Source organism: Vicia villosa, linkage group LG1 (assembly GCF_029867415.1).
Source record: "Vicia villosa cultivar HV-30 ecotype Madison, WI linkage group LG1, Vvil1.0, whole genome shotgun sequence".
NCBI lineage: Eukaryota > Viridiplantae > Streptophyta > Magnoliopsida > Fabales > Fabaceae > Vicia > Vicia villosa.
The window spans coordinates 97,217,395-97,230,524 of record NC_081180.1 but is presented as its reverse complement, the minus strand read 5'-3'; the positions used below and the strand labels follow the sequence as shown (position 1 = coordinate 97,230,524).

The 13,130-nt window shown below is 34.0% G+C and overlaps 2 protein-coding genes across 2 annotated transcripts; both read left to right on the top strand.

Moving 5' to 3' along the window:
• The first annotated feature begins 2,307 nt into the window (after window positions 1-2,307).
• Window positions 2,308-7,237, top strand: LOC131643637 (sterol 3-beta-glucosyltransferase UGT80B1). The gene is made up of 14 exons (XM_058913910.1): window positions 2,308-2,956; window positions 3,178-3,326; window positions 3,449-3,691; window positions 3,853-3,964; window positions 4,129-4,299; window positions 4,428-4,491; window positions 4,648-4,705; window positions 4,812-4,989; window positions 5,170-5,300; window positions 5,801-5,903; window positions 6,221-6,297; window positions 6,419-6,466; window positions 6,588-6,737; window positions 6,810-7,237. The coding sequence occupies exons 1-14, from the start codon at window positions 2,755-2,757 to the stop codon at window positions 7,011-7,013; spliced, it is 1,890 nt and encodes a 629-aa protein (XP_058769893.1). The 5' UTR covers window positions 2,308-2,754; the 3' UTR covers window positions 7,014-7,237.
• Window positions 7,238-12,547: 5,310 nt separating this feature from the next.
• LOC131649857 (F-box protein At4g22390-like) lies at window positions 12,548-13,090 on the top strand. Its single transcript, XM_058919610.1, has one exon. It carries the CDS (start codon window positions 12,548-12,550, stop codon window positions 13,088-13,090), a length of 543 nt encoding a protein of 180 aa, XP_058775593.1.
• Window positions 13,091-13,130: the final 40 nt, after the last annotated feature.

Sequence of the window (13,130 nt, the reverse complement as noted above, 5' to 3'; positions counted from 1 at the left end):
TCGACGACGGGAACACCCTCGTCCTGCGAGCAACCAACAACTTCATCCCCGTCTGATATGTCGAAGGCGACATCGTCTTTGTTCTCGTCGGCCATTTACCTGAAAAGCAGAGGAAACAGTGAATTCGACTGGTCAAATCCACCCTTCCACCGCAAGTCAGGTGAAAGGGCGAGGAAAAGAGACGAGGAAAGAATTCCACCCCCCTCGGACACCGACGAACCAAATTAGAAGCACCCACAAAGTAAAGTCGCCACGTACGGCGATGGACGGCAGGTGCATCTAGCTCCCCGGCAAACTCACACCCTAACTGAGGCATGCCGTCTCCTTCGCTCGTCTCATGCAAATTGTTCGCTATTAAATCTAAAGCCTGGACGTCTAATTCAACTGTTCCTGTCCCGCTCACTCAAATCTTACTCGGCAAACACATGAAAGAAATAACGATCTCCTATGACTACTCGGCAAACTCATGAAGCTTGCTCGACGCACTCATCAATCCTGCCCGCCGCACTCGAAGCTAAAACATAAAACTTAAATAAAAGCAAGGAGGAGACGAGGAACTTACTTGAAGTAGCGGAGGAAAGATGTGCGAGACGAAGAGGAGAGCTGTGAGCGAGTCTTGTAAGTTTGCAAAACATTAAGTGACGAATGAATGGTCTTCTCGCTCTTTATATAGGGAAAGGAGGCCAAAGGGTGTCATGATAGCCTAGGCAGCCTAGGAGACGCCATCATTGATTACACCCCCAAGGCAGCTCCATCCACGAAAGGGTGCCACGTCACGAAACAACTTTGGAAACCCAAACGGCGCAATCTGCATTTATGCCTAAAACGGCGCTGCAATGATGACAGTCTCCACAACTGCCACCTATCAGCCACACTCTGACAAGAAGCAACCAAGCATATCAAGAGGAAACCAAGGGACAGCCATCTCCTCGACGGGTCTTCGAGGACACCATCCGACCACCCTTGGCTCTTATCCCCAGCAGCAACCTCTTCCCCCGCAGACTTAGTCGTGCGACGAGATCCCAATTGACGACCAACATTCGTGCTCTTGCTCGGCCAGCCTCTTGGCTAAAGTCATCACTCTCACAAGACTAATGACTTGGGGGGCTCCAGTTCTGGCCTGGGCCGAGCAGGCCCAGCTCCTCTCACTAGCCGAGCAGGCCCAATTCATTGGGCCCATTTACTGGATAACCGTCAAGGAGTTATCCACGCGCGAAGACCACGCGTCACGCAGCGGGGGATTCGGTCAACCACCTCCGAACCCTACGCTATGATCATCCAGAACGTGGGTCACCTGCTGACTCAGCCCTAGCACAAGGACGTTCTGGCAGTTTCCTAGCACGTGGGCCTCCAATTAGATTTGGCCCAATTAGGAAACCTTGGCCCAGCGCTGGGGGCTATAAATACCCTCTCTCACCAGAGGGTCAGGTATTCTATTCTATTCACTCTCAACCCTCATTCTCTGATAGCCACTAACTTAAGCATCGGAGAACCTTGCAGGTACCCCCCCCATCTTGCTCTCCAAGCCAGATTCTGCTGCCTTGACGATTCTTCTGATCAGGTACGATCATATATATATATATATATATATATATATATATATATATATATATATATATATATATATATATATATATATTAAAGTTATTAATTTATAAATATTAATAATTTATTTACATTAATAAATAAATATTACATAAATACTAACGCTAGAGATTGGATACTAAAGCCATACTTTACCGTTTACACCACCAATTTAACCAAACTATTATATATCCACTGAACTACCCCACTCCCAATAAAAGTGCAACACTTGTTTGAACTTATTTATTTATTTGTGTCTTTATTACTAATAAAAGTAAAACTAAAAATGCAACATTTTTGAAAGATTTTTTTGATAGATATTTTCTTTCCAAAACAGTATCATTGGAAGGGTGTCAAATATGTAAATATATTTTTTCGAAATTAGAATTAGAATTTATGATATTGTTATAGTTTAATTTCAACCGCTAAATCTAATCCATTGATTAATAATCAATATTTTAATTCTATTAATTTTCTCTTAATAGAAATAACCCTAAACACTAATAAATGTAGAAATATCCATTTTGGTCATTGACTATATTAGACACTGATTGACAACGAATAAAAACTAGTTGTCCTAAAAAATAAATTCAATATCAAAATAATTGTTAATCATTATAAATAGGAGTATTTATTTATTTTTAAAAATAAAAATAAAAATGTGAAATATTTGCCTCTAATACGATTCTAATTCTATAGTTGAATTTGTGGTTAAGTGTTAACCCATTTTAGACACTGTTTTGTAGGAAGCAAGCAACTACCATTCCTCGCTAAATTTCCATGTTATTGTCGACATAAACCTTAAACAAGTCAATTACTGTTTTTTTTTTTCTGCTTTTTTTTTTCTGCTATTGATTTCTACGATAATTATTATTACACCTTCATAGTTCAATTGTTTTTTGTAAGGTTAGAGTTGAAAATTTAAGAAGGTTTGAATTTTCAGTTCACCAAACATTCTTTGTGTTTTGAATGACTGTTGGTTAGTTAGTTGTACACTTTTGTTATTCTTTAGTGAAAAACTGTGGATCAGTAAATTCCTGTTGAAGGGAATTGCTACTGTTGAGAATCAGATTCCAATTTCAACAAACTTGTGTTTTTGTTTATTCAGCTTTCAGCTACATGTTTTCCAAATGATTCTGTTGTTGAGAATTGAGAATACTGATTTCTGTTATGGGTTGTAATGGGGTTGAGCATTTGTGCAAACAAGTGTTAGAAGAGAAAAAGGGTTTCAGAGAAATGAATGATGATGAGTTGGTTACTGTGAGAGGGGAAGTTATGTCTCAACAAGTTGATGATGATTCTGTTTCTTCTAAGATGGCAGAGGATTTGAAGACAAATTTAAGATACCAATCTACTTCTTTGCCACGCTTAGGTTTGTGCTCATTTGCTTTATCTATATTAGTTTATTCTTTCATGCTGTTAGGTAATTGATGAATGTGAAATATTATGTATCATCGCGTTTGTGACATCTAGACATGTGTCAGTATTGTGTCGAATGCTATTGGTTTTGTCCCCAAGGACTATTGTTTCTAACTAGCCTTTGTTAAGAGATTGATTCAATATGTTTGGTTTTATTAAATTATGTTCGCGAAGGTTTGGAACATTGCATCACAGCACCTAGTGGAACTGAGAGAAATTCACTAATAGCTGAAGATGAGATTATGATTTCTAGGTCAATGACAGAAAAGAGAGCGCTTCGAAGGCATGACCTAATATTGGACAGACTGTCGGAGCATGAGAAGGTATATGCAAGTTTTATTGTACGTCGATGAGATTATTGTGTATGTTTGTTCCGATTGGAGTTCGCAATAACTTCCTGTTGTGGCCGGTATTGTTGATGACACTTCATTGTTTTGCTTCTTAGGAAAAACTGATTGCTAACCTAGTGAAGATACAAAAAGATGGGACTGTTGAAGTTGATTTAGAAAGGAGTGCTAGTGTTGCTTCAGAGTTGTTAGAGTTTCAATCTTATGAAGAATCGACAATGAGCGGAAGTTTTATTAGTTCTGATTTAAAAAAATCAGTTCCGCGGTTACAAATTGTCATACTTGTGGTTGGAACTAGAGGAGATGTACAACCTTTTGTGGCCATTGCAAAGAGACTTCAGGCATGTTTGAGTATTTCATTTCAATTCATATTAATCCACATGACAAAAGTGTGATAAAATAATTATGGTTTTTGTTATTGCTTACTTTCCCGACAGCTGAAGGTTATATTTTCTGTGCGCGAGATGATTTTCCCTAACTAATAAAAATCGGGTATTCACAGGAGTATGGTCATCGTGTTAGGCTAGCAACTCATGCTAATTTCAAGACATTTGTAAGATCCGCTGGTGTAAATTTCCACCCTCTCGGTGGTGATCCTCGGGTATTGGCCGGATGTAAGAGGTTCCTTTTAATAATTATTTCGGTCTATTTGTACTTTGTGTTTCACATATCGAAACAAAACCATATTTTGTTTTGAGTCTTTTGACCATATTCCATTTATATCAAACTCATTATATATGCATATTCTGATAGACTAAATGAGTTGTTTAAATAATAGATATGGCAAGGAATAAAGGTTTGATCCCTTCTGGTACGACTGAAATATCTATCCAAAGAAAGCAGCTGAAGGCCATAATTGATTCGCTTCTTCCAGCTTGCACAGCACCTGATTCAGAAACTGGCATTCCCTTCACAGCTCAGGCTATTATTGCCAACCCTCCCGCATATGGTGAGCGAGTAGAAGATTATTGTACTGCATATACGTATTTCTCCATTCCATATCTTTCTTCATGCTTTGCAAGTATGACATTTGATGATTCTACTGTCGGAAATTATATTGTTGATTCCGGCTTGCAGGGCATGTACATGTTGCTGAAGCCCTTGGGGTGCCTATTCACATCTTCTTCACAATGCCATGGACGTGAGTTTAATGTGTTATAATAGCATATTCACATTTATATATTAGCAAGACACAAGTTACTTTCAGAGTCTTGAATAATATTCATACAATACAAAAATGTTTTAGTTAAAACAACAAACCGAATTCTGTTACATTTTTTTATTATTAAATATGCAGTCCAACCTATGCGTTTCCCCACCCTTTGGCACGTGTTCCTCGAGGCGCTGGTTATTGGGTATGTCCTTCCGCTGAACCAATATTTCATAATCCGATTTTTATATTTTTATGAATATTTGCTGGATTTCCTTATCAACATACCTATATTTCCCTGCCATTTCTAGCTGTCTTATATAGTTGTGGATCTACTGATATGGTGGGGAATGCGAGGAATTATCAATGACTTCAGGAAAAGAACGTTGAAGCTTCCTCCTATTGCATACTTCAGCATGTATCGAGGATCAATATCTCATTTACCAACTGCCTATATGTGGAGTCCTCATCTTGTTCCGAAACCAAATGGTATGGACAAGGACACAGTTATCAATAGCATCATACAGTATCCTACCATAAGCCTATTTGCGGTGATAATATAACTTTTTGAAAATTATAAGATGTAAAATCAATCACGGGCCTCCATTAAACAGCTTAAGCTCAGAAGAATCGGTCCTCGAGGATAATGACATTTTTATTAACTTGCAGACTGGGGCTCTTTAGTTGATGTTGTTGGTTACTGTTTCTTGAACCTTGGGTCAAAGTATCAACCACGGGAAGATTTTGTCCAATGGATTAAAAAAGGACCACCTCCTTTATATTTTGGATTTGGGAGCATGGTATGGTAATTTTTCACATTTGAACTACGAGTATTTTTATGTACATAACTCCGATTAATGCCTTTTTTTCTGTAAATTTTTCTGTCAACTTTATTACTTTCTTGGAGAATAAGCTAATGAAGCATGATGACGTTTCACATACCGGGATTTTTTGTTGTTACGCCATTAGAGACATGACATATATGGTGTCTCATTTTTTTTACAGGCTAATATTAGAATATAGTTGTTGTTTTACTATTTTCTCCTTCACTGGGGTTTGAACTCCAATTCTTCAACTCCTTTGTTGAATTGAAAAGGGTACGGTTTCAACATGTGTTTATAAGTGAGGGAAATTCTCACCCTACAAATCAGTTTTGTAGAGATGAGTTAGGCCCACCCAACCAACATGTGTTTAAATTGAATATATTGTCTTGAATATCTGTTTCGGTTATAATCGTATTAAAGTGAATATAAAGTGGTTGCCTTGAGAAACTTATAGAAATTTTGTTTACTTATGTCAGCCTCTTGAAGATCCTAAACTAACAACAGATGTTATATTGGAGGCACTAAAAGAGACAGAACAACGGGGAATTATTGACCGAGGTTGGGGTAATCTAGGAAATTGTAAGTATTCTATTTCAAAATAAAACCTACCTGTTTGTTTGACTTTTTTTTTCAGATGCTGTTGAGATGGTCCTAGTTAATTTTTGTTTCATATTCTGTTAATTGTTTGTAAATCAGTGGCATTGATTGAATGAAACCAATAAAAAGAGAATATAATATTGTTATTCAAGAAAACCGAAAACTATATCAATCCAAATCAGTGCTTTATGCAAAATGTTTGACTTATGATGCACATTGATATGATTTTACAGTTTGTTATATGCATTTTAGGAGATTGACATTAGTTTTTTCACAAGCACTTGTTTTCAATTATGCAGTGGCCGAAATTTCTGACGACGTTTTCCTTCTCGAGGAATGCCCTCATGATTGGCTGTTTCCTCAATGCTCTGCTGTGGTTAGTTCAATTTATGCTTTCTTGTGTAATTATTTGGCAAAGGAAAAAAATGATTTGGAGGGGTCACAACTCACAGTGGTTCTCGTCAAAAGTTCACTCAAATCTAGGTGTGTAATTGCAGGTGCATCACGGTGGAGCCGGAACCACCGCTACAGGATTAAAAGCCGGGGTAATTATTAGTATTCAATAGATCTTCACTGAGATGTTTTTCTTTTTTACGATGACGTAACAATGGCGTAATCTTTAAATGTCGTTAACTTAATAGTTTAACGGTTAATGTTAATTTGCAGTGTCCAACAACCATAGTTCCATTCTTTGGAGATCAATTCTTTTGGGGCGATAGAATACATCAGAAAGAGTTGGGACCAGAACCAATTCCAATATATGAACTCAATGTTGAGAATTTATCAAATGCTATAAAATTCATGCTCCAGCCAGAGGTAAATGTATAATCATCAACGACCTTTCTCATTGCGAAACCAATAATAATTTTGACTGTTAACGTGTTTCAGGTGAAATCTCGGGCGATGGAAGTTGCTAAGTTGATAGAGAATGAAGACGGCGTTGCTGCTGCAGTTGACGCGTTTCATCGCCAGCTGCCCGATGAGCTACCACTGCCAGCTCCTTCTCCTGTTGAGGAGGACAAGTTAAGTCATATTGAGTGGCTTTTTGACCAACTTGCAAAGTGGTATTGTGTTCCTTGTGGTGTTGTGTAGATTTTTTAATTAATATATATATTTTTTTACTTCTTTATTCCATTATTATGTAATTAGGTTTTGATAGGAGCTTTCTGTTTTGTCAGAATGGTAGCATAGTGTTTTGGTTTGGTATTTCATTCATTCTGTCAAGTCTCTTTTACAAGGTCTTGACTAACAATAAATTTTCATGTATATTAGATATGCGATTTTCAATTAATAACAATTTAAGTTTTTTGATGTTACATGAGAAAAATTGAAATGGAAAAGAAAAAACAAAGTACTATGTTATAATAAATGACATGCTTAAACAAAAAAAACACTTGCTAATAGTGTTGAAGAGAGAAAAGACAATTGCTCATGCACCACCTAAGAGGTCTAGGTGACGTCTAAGTGATTAACATCTAACTTGATAACACAAGGGTTTAAGAATGTGGTGGATAGAAATGTCATAATCTTTAATCAAATAACTTCTAATTAATTTCAACAGGTTAGCATAATGATGAAGTTTTGGTGTTTTATTTGCTACTAAGCCGGTTGTCACACCTGCTAAATAAAAACTTAAACGTTTGCTCAAGACGTAACTTACATATCTAATTTCAATGATCACCAAAATCATAATCATGCTGCAACACACGTATAGTAGTATATTCACCATTAATATTTTCTCTTTAAGTTAGCATAATTCAATTGAAGTAACAAAACTTTATCTAAATCTCTAAAGTGGAGTAGTAATTATTTGAGGACAACAAAAGATTTAAGTCTATAATGATATATTTACCATTTTTAACATAGGTCCTTGATATTCAACCCTATAAGTTGAGGAAAAATATATTGGATATTCTAAAAAAAAGATGTTTTAAAAACTAAGGTTGAAATCAAACTTTGTTATCACCATATCTTATGGAACCACCTGTCCCAAACTATACATGACCAACAACACCGAGAGTCAAATCAACCTCCATATATATTCTTGCAAATTTATACATATATTATTCTAATATTGATTTTCACAAGGCGACCACTTATGCTCCTAAAGTAGCTATAATACTTTCAGCGTAGTAATATATGCCTATTATTGAGAAGAGAATTTTGTGAGTTATTACAAATCCTAATACTTGAATATTTCTATTTGTTTAAATATTTAGTAGTTAAATTAATTGTATTTTGCTGTTTTAAGAGTAGTTTATAAAGGGCACAATAAGTGCTCTCTTTTGTAGTTTTTATGTGTTTGTTGCTTGTGAAATTTTATTTTCTGATAAGGTCGAGTACGATAGTATGGGAAAACAAGTGGTTCCCAAAAGAAAGTAAAAAACGGGAAGCAGTTGAGAAAAAGGAGAAACATCAATTGCATTCCTAAGGCACACGTGGCAACAATCTACGTTGGAATGATAACTGATTTGAATGGATGAGAACAAGGAGCTAGAAGATTAAAGCTAATACATAGTATAACCAATAGTGGCAACAATTTGTGTTGGAAGGATAGCTGATTTGAAAGGATGAGAACAAGGTTCTAGAAGACAAAAGTCAATGCATAGTACAACCACTAGTGCGCCACAATGCTAAAAGGACAACGCCGTCTGCTTGTTTGCTTGCCACATTACACTTTGTCTCCCACTATTATCTGTACATGATTCCACTACTGTACGGATGGGAAGAAATAGAGGGAGTGTTGCTTATTCTCTTTTGGGCCTAATTTGACATTTATTCTCAAGCCCATGACCTAAGACAATATGTAAATCCCTAGATGAAGCAACTATAAAAGAAGAAACCAATGCAGAGAGTGAATGAAAATGGAGATTCTCCCTCTCATAATCTCAAGTTCTTACTTTCTTAACATTGTTCTAATCTTTGTTTTCTATTAAACTGAACCTGTGACAATCATAAACTATTTTTTTATCTTGCTCATGCTTATTTACAAAAGATAGTTCTTTGCAAAATTAATCTAAGTTAATCTCCACTCCCTCTAGGTTCAACATTCTTACTATTCTATCACTTTCTACTTCAAACATACATGTATATTTGCATGTGACATCACATGTTTTCAAGCAACAATAATTAACAAAAATATTTCTAACATGTATTTTAGGGAAGCGACACTCGAGTATCATATCGCAGGGACTCCTGGGTGAAATTAACCAACCTATTAAAATACGAGGGTTTTAAGGTTTAAAACTTAAATCTAAAAGTGATTAACGTAAAAGCAGAATTTATAAATAAGTTGATCTACTGTATCATTTTAGAATTATCATCGATTCTTATAATTCTAATTCCCAAAGTGGATTTGATCCTATTCGATTACAATATACACTGACAAGCACAATTGATATTATATGATGTATGTTTTAATTTTTGAATTATGCAAATGGATTTAAGTAGTCACAAATTAAGCAAACACGATAACGAAAAAGCTACGCTTACACAGTTATAGTTAAGGATCATACATACAATCAAATTTAATCAACTTTATCCTATAAGCAGTAATCGAATTAAGCAAACGAAAGCAATCAAATTAAGCAAACAAATTTATGGGCAGAATTGAAAAGGAATCGAAATTGAATTGAAAATTATAAAAACCTCAAAGTTGTTGAAACCGAATACAGTCAATCAGTTCTTCATGGAATCCTAGCGGCTCAATGTTATAATTTCGTGAATGCTGAATTTCTCATCCTAAAACTATTGATCGGTTTAAATAGAGCAAGGAAATTCGGGCCTAATGACAACCGACCTGAATAAAATACAAAATCGGGCCAAAAACTAAGTATTTCATAAAGTCTGAAACTTCAACGAATTTTTAGAGGCTTCTACATTTCGAATCAGCTTCTCGCTTCAACATAAAAGTTGTATCTCTTTCTCTCAGCTTTTCAACGAGTATCAGAATGCGTCAATCTGATTCAAGAAGCTCAAGTTTTGATTTTTTTTTATTGAAAGATGCTAATGCCGAAAATAAAATACGAAAATCAATATAGAAAAAATAAACTAGAATATGAAAATACAATAAAATTGAAAAATAAATTAAAAAATTATGAAAATACATAAGTACAAACATAGAAGATTGTGCATCAAAATGCACTCATGCGAAATAACGATTGACTATGAGATCCTCAAAGAGTTTATTCAGATTCTTGTGGGTGAACTAGGTCCCAATTTTAGTGATAACTGATTGGAGAATGCCATCGCTGGCTAGAATGCTCCAATGAAAGAATTTATGAATGCCAGTCATTGTGATCTTTGCTAAGGCTTCTGCATCAATCCATTTGGAAAAAATAGTTTATAGCTATAATAACAAATTTAGTTACTTCAAAGCCAGTGTAAAAAGGCCAAGGATATTTATGCCCCATTGGGAGAATGTCCATGGTCCAGTTAACATGTTGAGATTGAATGGGAGGGTGATATGAATGTCACCATGCTTCTGAGATTGTTCACATTTTTTGCTGTAATTGTTGACTTTTTGAACCATTGAAGGCCAATAGTAATCGGCCTTGAGAATCTTTGTGGCGATGGCTTTTCCTCCTAGATGTTGCCTCGATATACCTTCATGTACTTTAACAAGATAATTTCCGGATTTCTCTTCTTCTATACATTTTAACAAAATGGTGGACATGTTTCTTATGTACAACCTTACTCCTATAATTGAATACGAACATAGTGGTAAGAAATTTGAAACGTGAGGATATTTCTACTAACAATCCTTAATCTCTCTCAAGGATGAGCCCCCACGATAATTCGTCTATTATTTCACGACTCGTCTGTGAAGACGGTCCACTTTGTGAATGGTTCTTAAGCGACCGACGTTATTTCTGTGATGAGATTTGAAAAGATTTAAGCTTTAAGTTTGTTGTAGGCTCAAATGAGATATCGAACCCAAATATCTTGATCGACTCTTTCCTCACTCATCTTACTAAATCTGGTTTGTGCAAGACCTGCTTTAAAGGTTTGTATGTTCGAACTATTATCACAAGTATAATTGTTTTCTTATCACAAATCCGATAGTTTAAAGTTGAATTTTCTCCGATTGTAAATACTGAGTATATGTTTAATCTAGTAGAGTACAAGAATCAATTAGTTTGTAAGAACACATGTTTAATGAAATAATTTACGAGAATCAAAGTTTAATAATTTAGATTCTCTATCACACCAAGTAAGGACGTCAATTTTATGAATCAAGTTACATTATTTTCATATACATTTTATTTTATTTAATATAGCTTTTTATATATTTATATAAATTTTTACTAGTTTAATTTTTCTATATTTTATATTAATTTAATATTTTAATTTTAAATTTTTTTATTCATTATTTGTCTCTATTTATAATTTTATTTATTATTTATAATTAGTGAGTTAAATTTAACTTTCAATAAAAAAAAAGAATGTGTTAGAATGTGTATCTTAATACTTGCTCAAAAAATTCCCTTTAAAATAGATTAAATTTTTTTTTTTTTACTTACAGAATTATTAAGAATTTAATTGGATCACAACCTTTAATTTGTTAGAATTGTTTGACTTTTATTTTCATTTTTTTAAAAATAATATAATTGAGTGGCTAGATACATTGATAGTGTAAAAAAATTTACATTTACAAAATTATTAATTGTTCTTTTCGGTCCCCATAAAAATAAGCAATTTTTAGTTTCCAAAATTATATGACAAATAATTTTAATACTTTCTATATAAAAAAATTGCACTTAAAATTTTTAATTTATTGAAAAATAGTGAAATGAAAAATGTAAATTTTCCGCTTTTATTAAATCTTTAAATGCAAACAAAATTTTAATTTTAAACATTGGGACGGTTGGTAGAATTCTAAGAAAGGAAACAAAATTCCCAAAGGACACATTGGTTGGTTCGTAAAGCATGATGATGTTAGTATATATATTGAAGATAATTCTATGAATTTCCATACGTTCTTTCAAGAATATCAATTCAAGTTCTGAGTAATTTCTGCCAAAGTAAGTATTTTTGCAGTCATATTATCATTATTAATTTTATCTTAATTTTTCTCTTAATTATTCATTATTGATATCAGTTTAATTTTATTTTACCAGATATTTTGTTTCAGTATATATCTCCTTGATTTGAGTAGATTTTATTTACATTCAATCAATTTTATTTATTTGATTTGAGTAGATTTTGTTTACCTATCAATTTAGTTTATTTGATTTGAAAATATATATCTCTTTTATTCGAAGAGTAGATTTTGTTTGTGTTTCCTTATAAAAAAAACGTTCTTTTACTGAAATAAAATAGTTCTCAATTCATATAATATATCGAACAAGGAATCAAAAACTTCTAACATTTTTTTTAATGTAATTATTAAAAAAAATATTATAATGGAAAATAAATAAATGTTGAGTTATAACTCACTTTGTTTTTTTTACTCTATATCTTTCAGGCAGGAGCATAGTTTATTTTTTGTTGCTACAATAACCTAAAAGATAACTAGAAGTTATATACCTGATGATGCTGCCTTCTCAATTTTATCAAAGCTCCCTCTTAAATCTTTGCATCGATTTTCTGGTTTACAAAAATCATGGTCTCTAGATTCATCTTTCATGATCAAGCTCAAGAATAACGTAATATATAACAATCCTGGTGATTCATTTCTACCGTTATATTTATCCGAAAATGAGTTGTATTATTTTCGTGGAGAAAGATTCGAGAAGAAGACTAAATTAGATTTTCCAACTTCATTTAACATTCAAGAGTTTGATATATTTGGCTTTTCTAGTGTTAAAGGTATATTTTGTCTGATTGAAACTTTATATACACAGCCTCAAAGAGTTGTATTGTGGAACCCAACCACCGAAGAATTCAAGATCATTCCTCCCAGCTTGCGTGTGCCACGTCTCATTGAGTCTTCTCCCCATGATGATGAATGGCCAGAGTTTTATGTTCATGGATTTGGTTATGACCAAGTTAACAATGACTATAAGGTGGTTCGTTGTGTACAAATTCCTCTAACTCATTATCTACACATCTTTTGGGAGATATATATCTTAAGAAATAATTGTTGGAGTGAACTTAAATTTAAGATGCCTGCTTCTTATTCGGATCGTCAGGATCTCTATGTGTACACCGACGAAACATGTCATTAGTTGTCTGTACGTTATAAAGGTTATAAAGATAGACTATGTT